The sequence below is a fragment of the Melopsittacus undulatus genome, chromosome Z, assembly GCF_012275295.1.
Source record: "Melopsittacus undulatus isolate bMelUnd1 chromosome Z, bMelUnd1.mat.Z, whole genome shotgun sequence".
NCBI lineage: Eukaryota > Metazoa > Chordata > Aves > Psittaciformes > Psittaculidae > Melopsittacus > Melopsittacus undulatus.
Genome location: NC_047557.1, coordinates 16,938,738 through 16,950,475, shown reverse-complemented (window position 1 = coordinate 16,950,475; position 11,738 = coordinate 16,938,738). Strand labels below are relative to the sequence as shown.

The following is an 11,738-nucleotide window of genomic DNA, read 5'->3' as shown; positions in this document are numbered from 1 at the left end:
CATCCCTGTGCATGTTGTACGACACCATGCATGCAGAACCGCCCTGCTTTGAGTAAATCTTACAATATTTAATTATCCCCTTCTGAAACACAAGTGTTTCACCACTTCTGAGCACTTTAAGGAATAAATTTGATTATTATCACAGTCCTGGCTGACAAGACGCAAGATCCTTTCTGACAACTTTCAGTGCTACACCTAATCTTAACCGCTCCAGACAATGGACCTTGCTCAGTTTAGACAACAGGCTCGTCTTTCACCTTGAGGTAGTGTTTGTAACAAAGAAATTGCACAGGACACGAGATTAATGCCCTGGATTTACAATGAAATCACCACAGGACCCTGCATGTCCCAAGAGACCAGTGGATGTGTGGCCAGCCACATCCCAGGCTGCTCCTGCACTGGCAGATGGCAGAGGGGCTGTGCATGGTGAGGCTTTGACCCATCTGCTGGGGGCCTCCCAGTAGTTTCCCCTCTTCATCCTTCCACCACAGGGGCTGTCCCACAATCATGCAACCAAGGAGAAGCTGAGTTCTGCTCACATCTGCATGCTGACCCCATCACAATGGGCCTTTGCCTCAGTGGCTTCTAAAAAGATACCATGAGAGCGAGGAGTAGGTGGTACCCATGTTTGTTCTAGGGTCTGAACCTTAACACTTCTGATAGGTGCTCAGCACAACAGAGGGTCTAGCCCCAGATCCATTTGTTGTGAAAATGCTATGGTGACAGAGCACTTTTTCTCTCATAGCATTACATCCCTGTCAGTCGTGGCTTGTACTCTTTGTATCTATGTGACTTACATTTTCTAGAGCAAAGAAGAAATCCATTGAAACTAATATAATACTTAAATGAGTATAGAGTTTTTATATTTTAGGGGAATTTTTAGTGTTTCTCTGTAAATTGTTTACATTCCGTTGTCCCTTTCTGTGCTTTTTTTGCACTTTGTACTCATCCACATTGGAAGTACTCCAATTGCTTCTGCATTAGTAAGTGGACTAGAAGCAAATCATAACTGATCTAAGGACAAAGTCTTCATTGGGAGTGATCTTGTATTTGTATTAACAAAAGCATCATCTTAGCATTATTCATTGGATGCATTTTAGTACCAACAGTTAAAATACTAAAATTATACAGCATTAACACCGATTTTTCAATAGCTTTAGAAGAAAAACATATGCATAAATAATCCTGGTGTCATCAACTAGTTTCTGTAAAATATAACGCAGAATGTTACACAAACTGGTCAGTTTATCATATTATGGAGCCAATGACAGGTTATCAAAAGAGTGTAGGACTGCTAAAGAAAACAGAGCTATGCTGATTCATATCCTAGGAGAAGATAACTCAAATTGCTTAACCCCTTGAATGCTAAATATTTGCCTGAATCTCAAGAAAGGTTTAAAATAGTATTTTTTTTATTCCATTCTCAATGTTCTCAGTATGTCAGTTCATAATTAGGGTGAAACATTAAGGCATTAACATAATTTTTGTGTCAAACCTTCTTTATTTGTAAGTTTGTAATCTGTTGTGGGATGTAGAAAGAAGTTTTTCCTCAACAGCTCCCTTGGTTGCTCCATGCTGAACATGGTCACAGCTAGATAGCAATGGGTTCATGGAGATTTCTGTCATGAGAGATAGTAGAGCCTGGGACTCTATTTTGTTTGATTAAAAGCTATCTGTGGAAAGCTGGCATCTTTACAGTGGGAGTTAGAAAGATTGCTTTCTCACCAATACATATGCATGATAATAGAAGAAGGGAAATGTAAGGGCTCTGGGGACAACACAGGGTCCCTGCTCAGATGACCATGGCTTCTTTTTACTTCCATCCCCTGGAATACATGTGAAAGCAAGTATTTGGAAGAATTTGGCAATATGTAACTTCCGCCCTTGGATAAAACCACAAGGGAAAAATTCTTCAAGGAAAATCTCATCCTCGGGCTTTTTCATTCAAGTTCTCTGTGATAAAGTCTTTGTTTAAACTTTCGGACTTGCTATAGAAGGGTTATATATATATTCTTTTTTTTTTTGAGTAATAAGCCCCTGAAGAGCCTCCCTTTAAAAATTAAGAACTAATACTCTGTTTAAACGAGCTGAAGACTCCTGGTCATTTGCTGATAATATAGCACCTTAAAAGCAGCATCCTGTTGATATATTGGCTAAATAAAAAAGTGACTGAGTTACTGTTTATCGAGTGAATTTTGATTTAACTCAATTGCTGTTTGCATGTGACACTGCGCTTGTGTCCCTGCACTGTCCTCTGCAGCATGACACCTTCCCACATGGCCCAGCTTCCCTGGGCATGGTGCTGTCCCATGCCCATGTTACCCCACACTGCAACCTCACTCTCCCAGTCCCTTTTCCTGCCATGCACCATGTGGGACCTGATCTGCTGATGCTGCCTGTCAGGAATTTGGTGGCACTGCAGTGGGACCTCAGTTGTTTTTCTTTCCTACAAGCAACTCCCTTGTCCCTTTAGAACATCCTTTCTGCCTGAAAAATTCTGCCCTCTACCACTGCTTTATAACATCTGTGCTCATCACATTCTGCCTTCTACTGTTGGCCACCCTCCTCCACGCATAGGCCTCAGTACCCCCTGAAGTGGCATCTTACAACAGGAAGTCCTCCATACACTTCAGGGCCCTGCTTTCCTCTGTGCTGGCCCTTACTCTTGCTCATTCATTTAAAATAAGTAGTCTTGTTTGTCTTAAAACAGAGTAGTCTTAAAATTTGCCAGAGATGTATTTTCCCATGTACTTAATGGTGGCATCATTCACAGCTGGTATTATGACCCCACTGTGCAAACCAAAGCTGACTTGCTGTTATACCTACATTACAGTTTTCTTCCTTCAAGTGGCTCACCTGTGACCCTGGTACATTGTGATGGTACAGGGAAGATCACTGCTTACTTGGCTTCTCCAGTTCACTCATGGTCACCTTTATTTTCAACTATTTTTTTTCAGAAGGGCTCCTAGAGTGTGGCCCTTTAAGACTGTCAAGCCAACATATGGTATCCTTGTGAACTTGCTTCCTAGTTTCTTTTTGTTATGCAAACCATTGCAATTTAGATAAATATGGCAGGACAAATTATACAGAGACGATCTTTCTGGGCTTTCAGCTGCACTTCTGAATTACAGTGATTTTGTGCAGTTACACAACCTAAGGCAGTCCTTACATAGACTGACAAATTTCAGGAATCTTTGTTTCAAGAAGTTACTTTTGTCCCAACACAAAAGATAACAATTAGAGTAGTGATTCTCAATCTAGGAGTTCACTAAATGGGGGTGAAAGCTAACAGAAATTCAGTAGCAAAATAGGGATATGCAAACAGGATTGGCTTTACAAGTCTGAATGTGAACCTGGAAAAACTGAAGTCCCCAGTAAATAGGTTTCAAATGCTAAAAGACATGTCCAAGTATATGCTCCTAGGCCCGATAATACTATTCTACTTGTAGGGAACCTCAATTGCAGCAAGTAGTAAGGGAGTGTAGCTTGAACCAGGAAGAAGGAATCACCCATTACAACATATCTAATGTAGTTCTGTTTGAAAGAAAAAATATATCTGTGCGTCAGTATCTTTATTACAAAAATAGAATTATAGAGGATTTAGTCTATTTTTGCATTCTGAGATGACCTATAATAGTTGCACAGATGAGTAAATTGAACTGCTCTCCATAGTCAAGGTGGTGATTAATGCTTCAGAATAGCTACCGTGAGGGCCACCAAGGGCACTGATGAGGGCACAGGATAAGCTATATGCCTTGGAGGCTGGGTCCCTCCCTATCTGTGTTGTCATCATGCTCACTTGGAAAAAAAGGAGTTCTTAATTTGAAGGGCAGAGAGATTTGAATTGGGCTCTTTTCCCTTAGGAATAAATTAATAAAAATACTTCACAAGAAAAAATCAGTGAAAATTTGGTTGGTTTTCTTTCTGTATTTTTCTGATGTATGAACAATCAACTCAATTAACCATGTACTTTTAAATATGTTGCTAAATTCAACCACAGACCAGTTTCACTGAAGATGAAAGCATTAAAGAATCTTGTTGATATCAAGAAACTGTAAAATCTAGTATATAAAAACCAAATTTGTAAAAAGGAAGAGCTTCAGGATTTCCAGAAGTTTACTAAGCTTAACGGATAGACAGTGTTTCCAGAGAAGACAAAGAAAACTAAATATACACCATCACATTTGTTACTTTTTGTTTTGTTGCACCCATTACATAAAAAAAAAAATTGTTGTTTTAACCTTTGACTCTAAGTCCTAGCTGCATTTGTGTAAATAAAATCAACCAAAGATAGCTGCAGGTAACCAATCTTTTTAATTTGACATGTCCCAGACAACCTTTTATAATGTTTAAATAGGAGAATATTTCACTTATAGCAAAGTATCCTGCATAATACAGGTGCTCCGCTATAAAATCTTCTTTCTCACTTGTAATTCAGTCATTCTAAATTTAAAATACCAGTATAGAGTACTAAAACCTCCAATTGAAGTTTAATATAAAAATATCAGCACAAAACTCCTTTTTAAAGTCTGTTTATTGTGAGCAACCCAAATGCCTGCTTAATTGTTATTATTTGTAGTATATTAATAGACTTTGCACCCCTACAGTTGCTAATTCATACCATCTCAGGTATTTTGATGAGATAAGAAATACTAAGTAAGAAAACAGTGAGTATTCAAAGGGTTAATTTGCTTTTAATAATAACAAATTATTTTTTTGCATCTTCTTCAGTTCAAAATCCAGCTTTGAGACTGAGGAAGGCTTCCAAATCACATCAATTAAATAAGAGTGGTCCTTTTAACCAGTAGCAGTTTGATTGCCAATGACTCGAAGAATCTCTTTATGAATGCTTGGTTCCTGTGTATTTATACTTGTATCACCCACTTGACCATCTTCATAACTAAAAAAAGTAAAGAAAATAAAATCAAATTAGTGTTTTATTAATCTACCTAAAACCATCCATGACTGTTTCATTCAATAATCAAGAGTGATTATTACATATGTTAATATGTTTCTATTAAAATGTTCTGCTGCACTTCACCACCATATAGAGATCCTAAACTCCACAGTGAATGGTGGTAAGGCTGCCACTGTCATTGAAACCCTGATGCTGAATAAGCCACTAGGACCCAAAGGGTCAGGGGGAAAAAGCTCACACTATAAACAAGAATTCTTTAATGAATTCCTCAACTTTAAAACATAATATCGAATAGAAATGATATTTTACAATATATGGGTAGGCTTACTGTAATATGAGGTATTGCTACAGAGTGGAAAAGATCAGTAATTCTCCATTCATTTATTCTGTAACAGAATCACAGAATCCCAAGGGTTGGAAGAGACCTCGAAAGATCATCTAGTCCAACCCCCCTGCAAGAGCAGGGTAACCTAGAGTACATCACACAGGAACTTGTCCAGGCGGGCCTTTAATATCTCCAGTGTAGGAGACTCCACAACCTCCCTGGGCAACCTGTTCCAGTGCTCTGTCACTCTTACAGTAAAGAAGTTCTTCCTGATGTTAACGTGGAACCTCCTAACAAAACAAAACAGCTACTAAACCTAACAAAAGTATGTACAGAGAAAGACAAAAAATTGATACTGAAAAGAAGCAGGAACATCTTTTATCTACTTCAAGTACATCTATTGGAGGGAACATGAGGAAAAAGGTCCAGGACAGACTGAGGATTAATGTTAAAATTTTGTACTCACACAAAGAAAAATCTTGTACACACATGATCCGTATTGGGAACTACCCATATCTCTCCATGTTTGTGCAGATCGGATGAAGTTATCACTATGGGGGAAAGAATAAATTTCATTGTGATGAAAACATGCCCGGAAAATACTGCTTTAAAAGATTTGCCTTTTTATACACTTTAAATAGCCTCCTGGGAAAGTGTAGTTTTCAACTAGGCATGTCTGCAATGTGGTATAGAATCTGAGTTGGCTGCTAGCACAAATAGGGAGATTAACTTGATTTTTGTTTCCTAAATTCACTATATTTTCCAGTAAACACAAACGTCTCATGTGTGTGAGCCATTTAACTGGAATGAAAAATGACAAAGTATATTTATTAAAAATTGATTTTAAATGGCCATAGGGCTGGTTAAGGAGGATATGAGTCAACTAATCAGACTTTGGAACAGAGATATTTCTGTTTGATGGTGGCTGAGCCAAAGGAAAAAAACCCCACTAAATACAAAGCCTGAAACTGAGGTATGACATATCTGAGATGTGAAATACTACCAAATATATTTTTAAAAAAGTAAGCAAAGAAATTATGACTCAAGGGGATCATGAAGCTTGCTGAAACTTGCTCAGTGTTTAGAAAATAGCAATGTATTTGATGATAGGTTGTTTACCTGCAGAATGACGACAATAAGGAAAAGAAACCTTTTTATTGAAATAAAGGGTAGGCAGGTAGATTTTATAGGTAGAAGCTATACCATCAATCTGCATTTGAAAAGATTTCAATAAATGTATTGAAACAGCATGCTTCTGGACAAGGTGTTCAACTGTGGGGTGAGTGGGTTCATGGTGCAACGGATGAATTGGCTGAAGGGCTGAGGAAAGTGTTGTAGTGAATGGGGCTACATCTGGCTGACCACTGGTCACCAGCACTGTTCCTCAGGGCTCAATTCTAGGGCCAGCTATGTTCAATATCTCTGTTGATGATTTGGATGCAGAAGTCAAATGCACCAGTAGCAAGTTTGCTGATGATACCAAACTGGGAGGTGCTTTTGACACTCTTGAGGGACAATAGGCCTTGCAGAAGGATCACAGCCAATATACCGGGCTATGATTAATGTTATTAAAAAGTCCCTGTTAAAGATGTAATTTTTATTTAGAAAATTCATGCATTAAAGGCCAAGTAAATTCTACTAAACCCTAGATTTATTTCATACTTTCTTCTGAAAATTTTAGAACTAAACTAAACTGAACTGTCCAGTTCAAATTGGATTTTCAGGCTGATTGACATCTCCTTAATCACATTAAATATTTCCTTTGAGCACCCTCAAAATATATATACGTATGCAAAAGTAGTGTGTATATCTTAACACTTTCATTTTGAATAATATCTTTTCCAGTGTCTTTTTACTTCTAAAAATAAACAAATTCTCCAAATGAAGGGCAAACTGAGTTTAGTATAATTTCTTTTTGTTTGGCCAATGAAACTAATTACCAATTACTGGTACAATTTTCATTCAAATTTCATAATCCTTTGCTCTCCAAACCTGCTGAGGCTTCCTTAGTTAGTAAGAGAATAGTCAGGTCTTTCAAGAATGACTGTACTAGTATGTACCAGATTTTAACTTCACAAAATTTATGAAGCAGTCAGAGAGAACAGACTGCTTACCAGATGAACAGTCTATTTGCCTGCGCAGTGAGAAATTATTTGGAAATTCAATAGAAAAGCTGTTTTTTCTGACTTTTAGGTATTTCATGCATTTGTCAAGACCTTGCAAGAAGTCAGTGTTTCAAGTAAAGGCCATGACTTGTGTCATCTTGATGGTTTAGGAATATAATCGCATTTGAAAGTCAGACCAAATGATCAGTCACTATATGCACATGATTATTACATATTCATTCAGCACATGCAGATTTGTTTGAAGAGGGAAATGTTCCAAGCTGAAATACAAAGGTCAACTATTAAGTAAGTACTCATACACCCACCAGTAGCGTCTTACCTAAAACCAATACTGGAACTAAAGGTCTCACTGATTAGCATCCAGTAACACTGTATCCATAACTAAAACAGTTTTTGAAAGGCTTTCAGCTTACCTTCACATAAGGCTATGCATTTTAAGTTACGGCTTTGCAAAAATTGTGACTGCTGTCCCTTCTTCTGTGACTGGGATGTAAAAACATGAGAAAACTTAATTAGTGCAGTAGGACAAACTAAGTGAAAGAGTAACAAAGGAGAGGGCTGCTATCTTCAGTGGGTTATTAATGAACAAAGACACAGGCAGACTTTCTAAAACTTTTCTATTTTATTTCTAAAAGTAAAAGAATTTCTAAAAAAAATTTTATGTTATTTGATTGGATTACTGTAGGTAGGATTTGAACTCCTTTATCCAGAAAGAAAAGTTCCTAATTATTACAGAATGTGTAATACCATTAGAAATTTATGAATGTTACTTATAAAAAAACTGGACAGCAGAAGAAAAAAAAGGTGAATTTGACCACCAATTCTTTGACCACTACCCTGATAATTTACTAGCTTTCCCATTTCTAAGGGCTTCTGCTGTTACATACCAATCTGTCTCCAAAGTGAGATTATTCTGTAGTTTCTATGTGTTAACAATGGAGACAAAGTCAAGATCTTTTTCTCAAAATCTAGCCCTAAACACAAATGTTATCAGTTTGCTTTAGATAAAGCAGAATTGGAATGGTTTAATATGCAAAAAATGTGAAAAAGTAAAACTGACTTCCTATAAATAGCCACTTTCAATTCCTTTTACATCATTTTTCGATAAGTCTAGAACTCAGAAAGCAAGGGCATGCTAATGGTTATAATGCAATCCGTATTTCATTTTCTTTCTCTTCCCAAATTCTTCTGCTTGGAAAAGAAGCGCACAAGACCTGCAGTACACTCCATAAATTGATACTAAAGCAGTTTGGCTGTAGTTGATGTTTGCAGTCCCTGAAGCTGTTGATAATGTTCAACAAAATAAAACTATTAGCTCTCACAAAGGGAATATTACCTCCTTTTCAGCTCTCAAGTTCCCAAGCATAAAACTGTAAGTCTTTCAGAGATGGTTGCTGTACTGTACCTGTGATGTATTACTGGCCTTACTGCTTGAAGCTGGTTCATCTTTAGCTGACATCTTCTGCTGCTTCTTGTTCATCCCTAGGAATATTAAAGTCATGTAAAATACTCTGGCATATGAATACCATAATAAGCAATGTAAAGTGTAGAGAATGAAACAGAAACCTTATATAGACTTATTGGAAGCCTAATTAATTTTTAAGAGTAGCTGTTTATTTCGTTTTAAAGTCTATCTTGGTTAATTTATCTACACATAAAAGTATTAAATTGTCAGCCACACTGGATCCACTAAAGATCACACTTGTGCCTCAGATCTCTTTTCTGTTCCTCATGTTGGTTTATATAAAATTCCTGTATTGTATTCTGTCTGCTACAGGCTTTCTTGCCTTTTCAGTATCCCATACTTCTTGGCAGTTTGCAAACACAGACTGAACTATGGAGAAATTTAACTCTTTGAAGGAACAGGGAGTGTAGGATTCCTCTGTGGTTTTCACTGTCATCAAGTATGACGTACTTCATAGCAACACAGTCCTCCTTTCTAAAGGAGACTGGATGGAAGGACCAAGACAAGTAAAAAGATGAGAAAATCATTGAAGCTGACAAAGCAATGCTGGCCAACTGGTCATTTTAGATAGCAATAGTGAAACCTGCACCTTTAGAGTGTCCTAAAAAGTTTCTGTATTTGTGTCATCTCTGAAAAGCTAAAAGTGCATTTAGAAATCAGTTATTGAAATTCAATAAGTAGTAGTAAAAAATGCTGAGCTTTAGAAATTAATTTTAACATTACCTAAAAATACTGAAAGTCTGAAAACGTAACTTAAAACTCTCAAAATTATCTAAATGCACACAAACATGCATTCCACTTACACTGGTACTTTTATATGTGCATAAATGGTAAATACAATGTACCTAAATGAAAAAATCACCATATTTTAAAATCTCTAAAGTTTCTTAAATACACATTAGTGTATCTTGTCTCTATTATGCTTCTATTTATGATTCAATTCTTATGTGGAAAACTCTGTATGACCCACTTTTGCATTTACTAATGGGACAAATTATGATCCATCTCTTTCTCATGGTAAAGTAAGCACACTGTTCTGTACTTTCTTTGTAATCCTGACGGGGTGATACTTGGCAACAATCTTAAATATACACAGCTGAACACATCTATTGATGAATATCTATTTTTCATGTTAGATGGACTTAGGCAGATACTGCCTTAGGCCAGATACTGCCTACTGAACTTAGGCAGTATACTGACAGATACTGTGTTCCATTACACACAGCATCCAGTATTAGCTACTCTTTACTTCAAGAACAGTTTCAAGATACCCAGCACCTTGGAAAATTAGGATAGTATTTAATAAGGGAATTTAGATTTTCTCTTTTTTAAATAAGTTAATTTTCAGCCTACAGAGATAAAATTTAATACAGTGTTGTAAACAGTGAAGCTGGGTAAGAAAAGCAGTAGACTAAAATATCCCCTTATATTTCTCCAGCTTTAGAGTGATTTATAAGTATCACCTGAGTAACCAAATGATATGCTTGACAATGGACTAAGGTAGATTCCACTTCCAAACATTGCACCATGGAGCTGGAAAAAAAACCAAAGTGATTGTTTAACATTAATTTGGTTATCTGGACAAAATAATAATGATAGGAACAAGACGTGATGTAGACAAGCATCTGCCCCACTACACTAATTTATTTCCTGATAATAAATAAAGTTAAAAAAAAATGCTAAAGAAATCACACTGCAAATACACAGCCAAAATACTGTATGTTCTGGGAACCATGTCCAAATATCCAAACATCAGATTTATATCTAAAATTGCATTTTCTGATTTTAAATGTATCATTACCAGGGAGAATGTCTGCAGAGGGTGCTTCTGTACATGGGCAGGTACACCTCAGCATTAACAAGGATGAGCATGGACAAGCTCAACATGTGTGTCACATCAAAACCTTTGCAGGAAGCATAGCCTAAGAGAGCCTCTGTGAATTAACAGTAGCAACAGCTGCTTTTGTTTTCTCTAAGGTAAGAAATTAAGAGATAGTGATGACACTGGTCAGATGCTACAGAAAAATTTAGTCATTAGCTCAACCTGAGTACTGTAAGAATGGGTTCAATCAAACTTTGCCTGAGTCATTTCAGACATATAGATCCCATCACTGCAGGACTGTGCTTTAGCAATAACACTACTAGCTATCTGAGAAGAACAGAGGAAAGGGAAGACTCTTCTTCATCAACATCACTGTCCTGTGTCATGAAGCTTGGGCTAAGCAACAAAAGTGAACACTTCTTATTAGCCCTGCAGTCATTTTCTTGTCTGATAGCTGTTATGACCACTGGTCTTCAGAGTCATGCTTACTCTTACTTTTTTCCTCTGACCCAATGGTATTTACATTGTCTCTGCAATGCACCAGAGCTCTCATAGGAACACACATACATGCTTTCACTCCTCCAAATACTATAATGTTGTACAGGACTCTTGGTAACTTCCTGACTGTTTGGTACTGGGGTAAATACGAACTGGGTTCAGGATATGACTTAGGTGTGTGAGAGATCTAAAAATGATCACTTGCATAAAATTGTGCTTTATTATTCACAGTATTTCAACCATCAACAAAAAAAAACCCAAGCATAAACAAAGCAGTTTGATGAATTTTTGTGTGTAGATCCTGCTTGCTTTAGTACCTTCCAAAGATACTAATAAAAACACCCAAACCACTAAGAGAAATAGCAGAGATTTCAATTTCTCTTTTTTTCAGTATCGTGTGTACCCCAGTCCTTAGTCAGCACCCTGGGGTCCTCCTCTGAGGTACCAAGGACTCAGCTCTAGGGAAGAGCTGTCAAAGACATGATGCTAAAATACACTTAGTTACAGCTCCCCAGTCCCTCTGGTATTGTTTGCTTTGCTCTTCAACAATGGTCTCCTGAAGATTCAGTCTGAGAAAACACACT

The 11,738-nt window shown here is 37.1% G+C and overlaps 1 protein-coding gene across 1 annotated transcript in view; it reads right to left on the bottom strand.

Annotated features, from left to right (window-relative positions):
* Nucleotides 1-4,526: 4,526 nt before the first annotated feature.
* PARP8 (poly(ADP-ribose) polymerase family member 8) overlaps nt 4,527-11,738 on the bottom strand; it is a 63,561-nt gene continuing 56,349 nt past the window's right edge. Inside the window, exons 22-26 of the mRNA XM_034072694.1 lie at nt 10,298-10,367; nt 8,775-8,851; nt 7,783-7,852; nt 5,710-5,794; nt 4,527-4,900 (exon numbers count right to left, since the gene is read on the bottom strand). Of these exons, the coding sequence (XP_033928585.1) occupies nt 4,798-4,900; nt 5,710-5,794; nt 7,783-7,852; nt 8,775-8,851; nt 10,298-10,367 (405 nt within the window). The 3' untranslated portion in view covers nt 4,527-4,797. The remainder of the gene's footprint in view (nt 4,901-5,709; nt 5,795-7,782; nt 7,853-8,774; nt 8,852-10,297; nt 10,368-11,738) is intronic.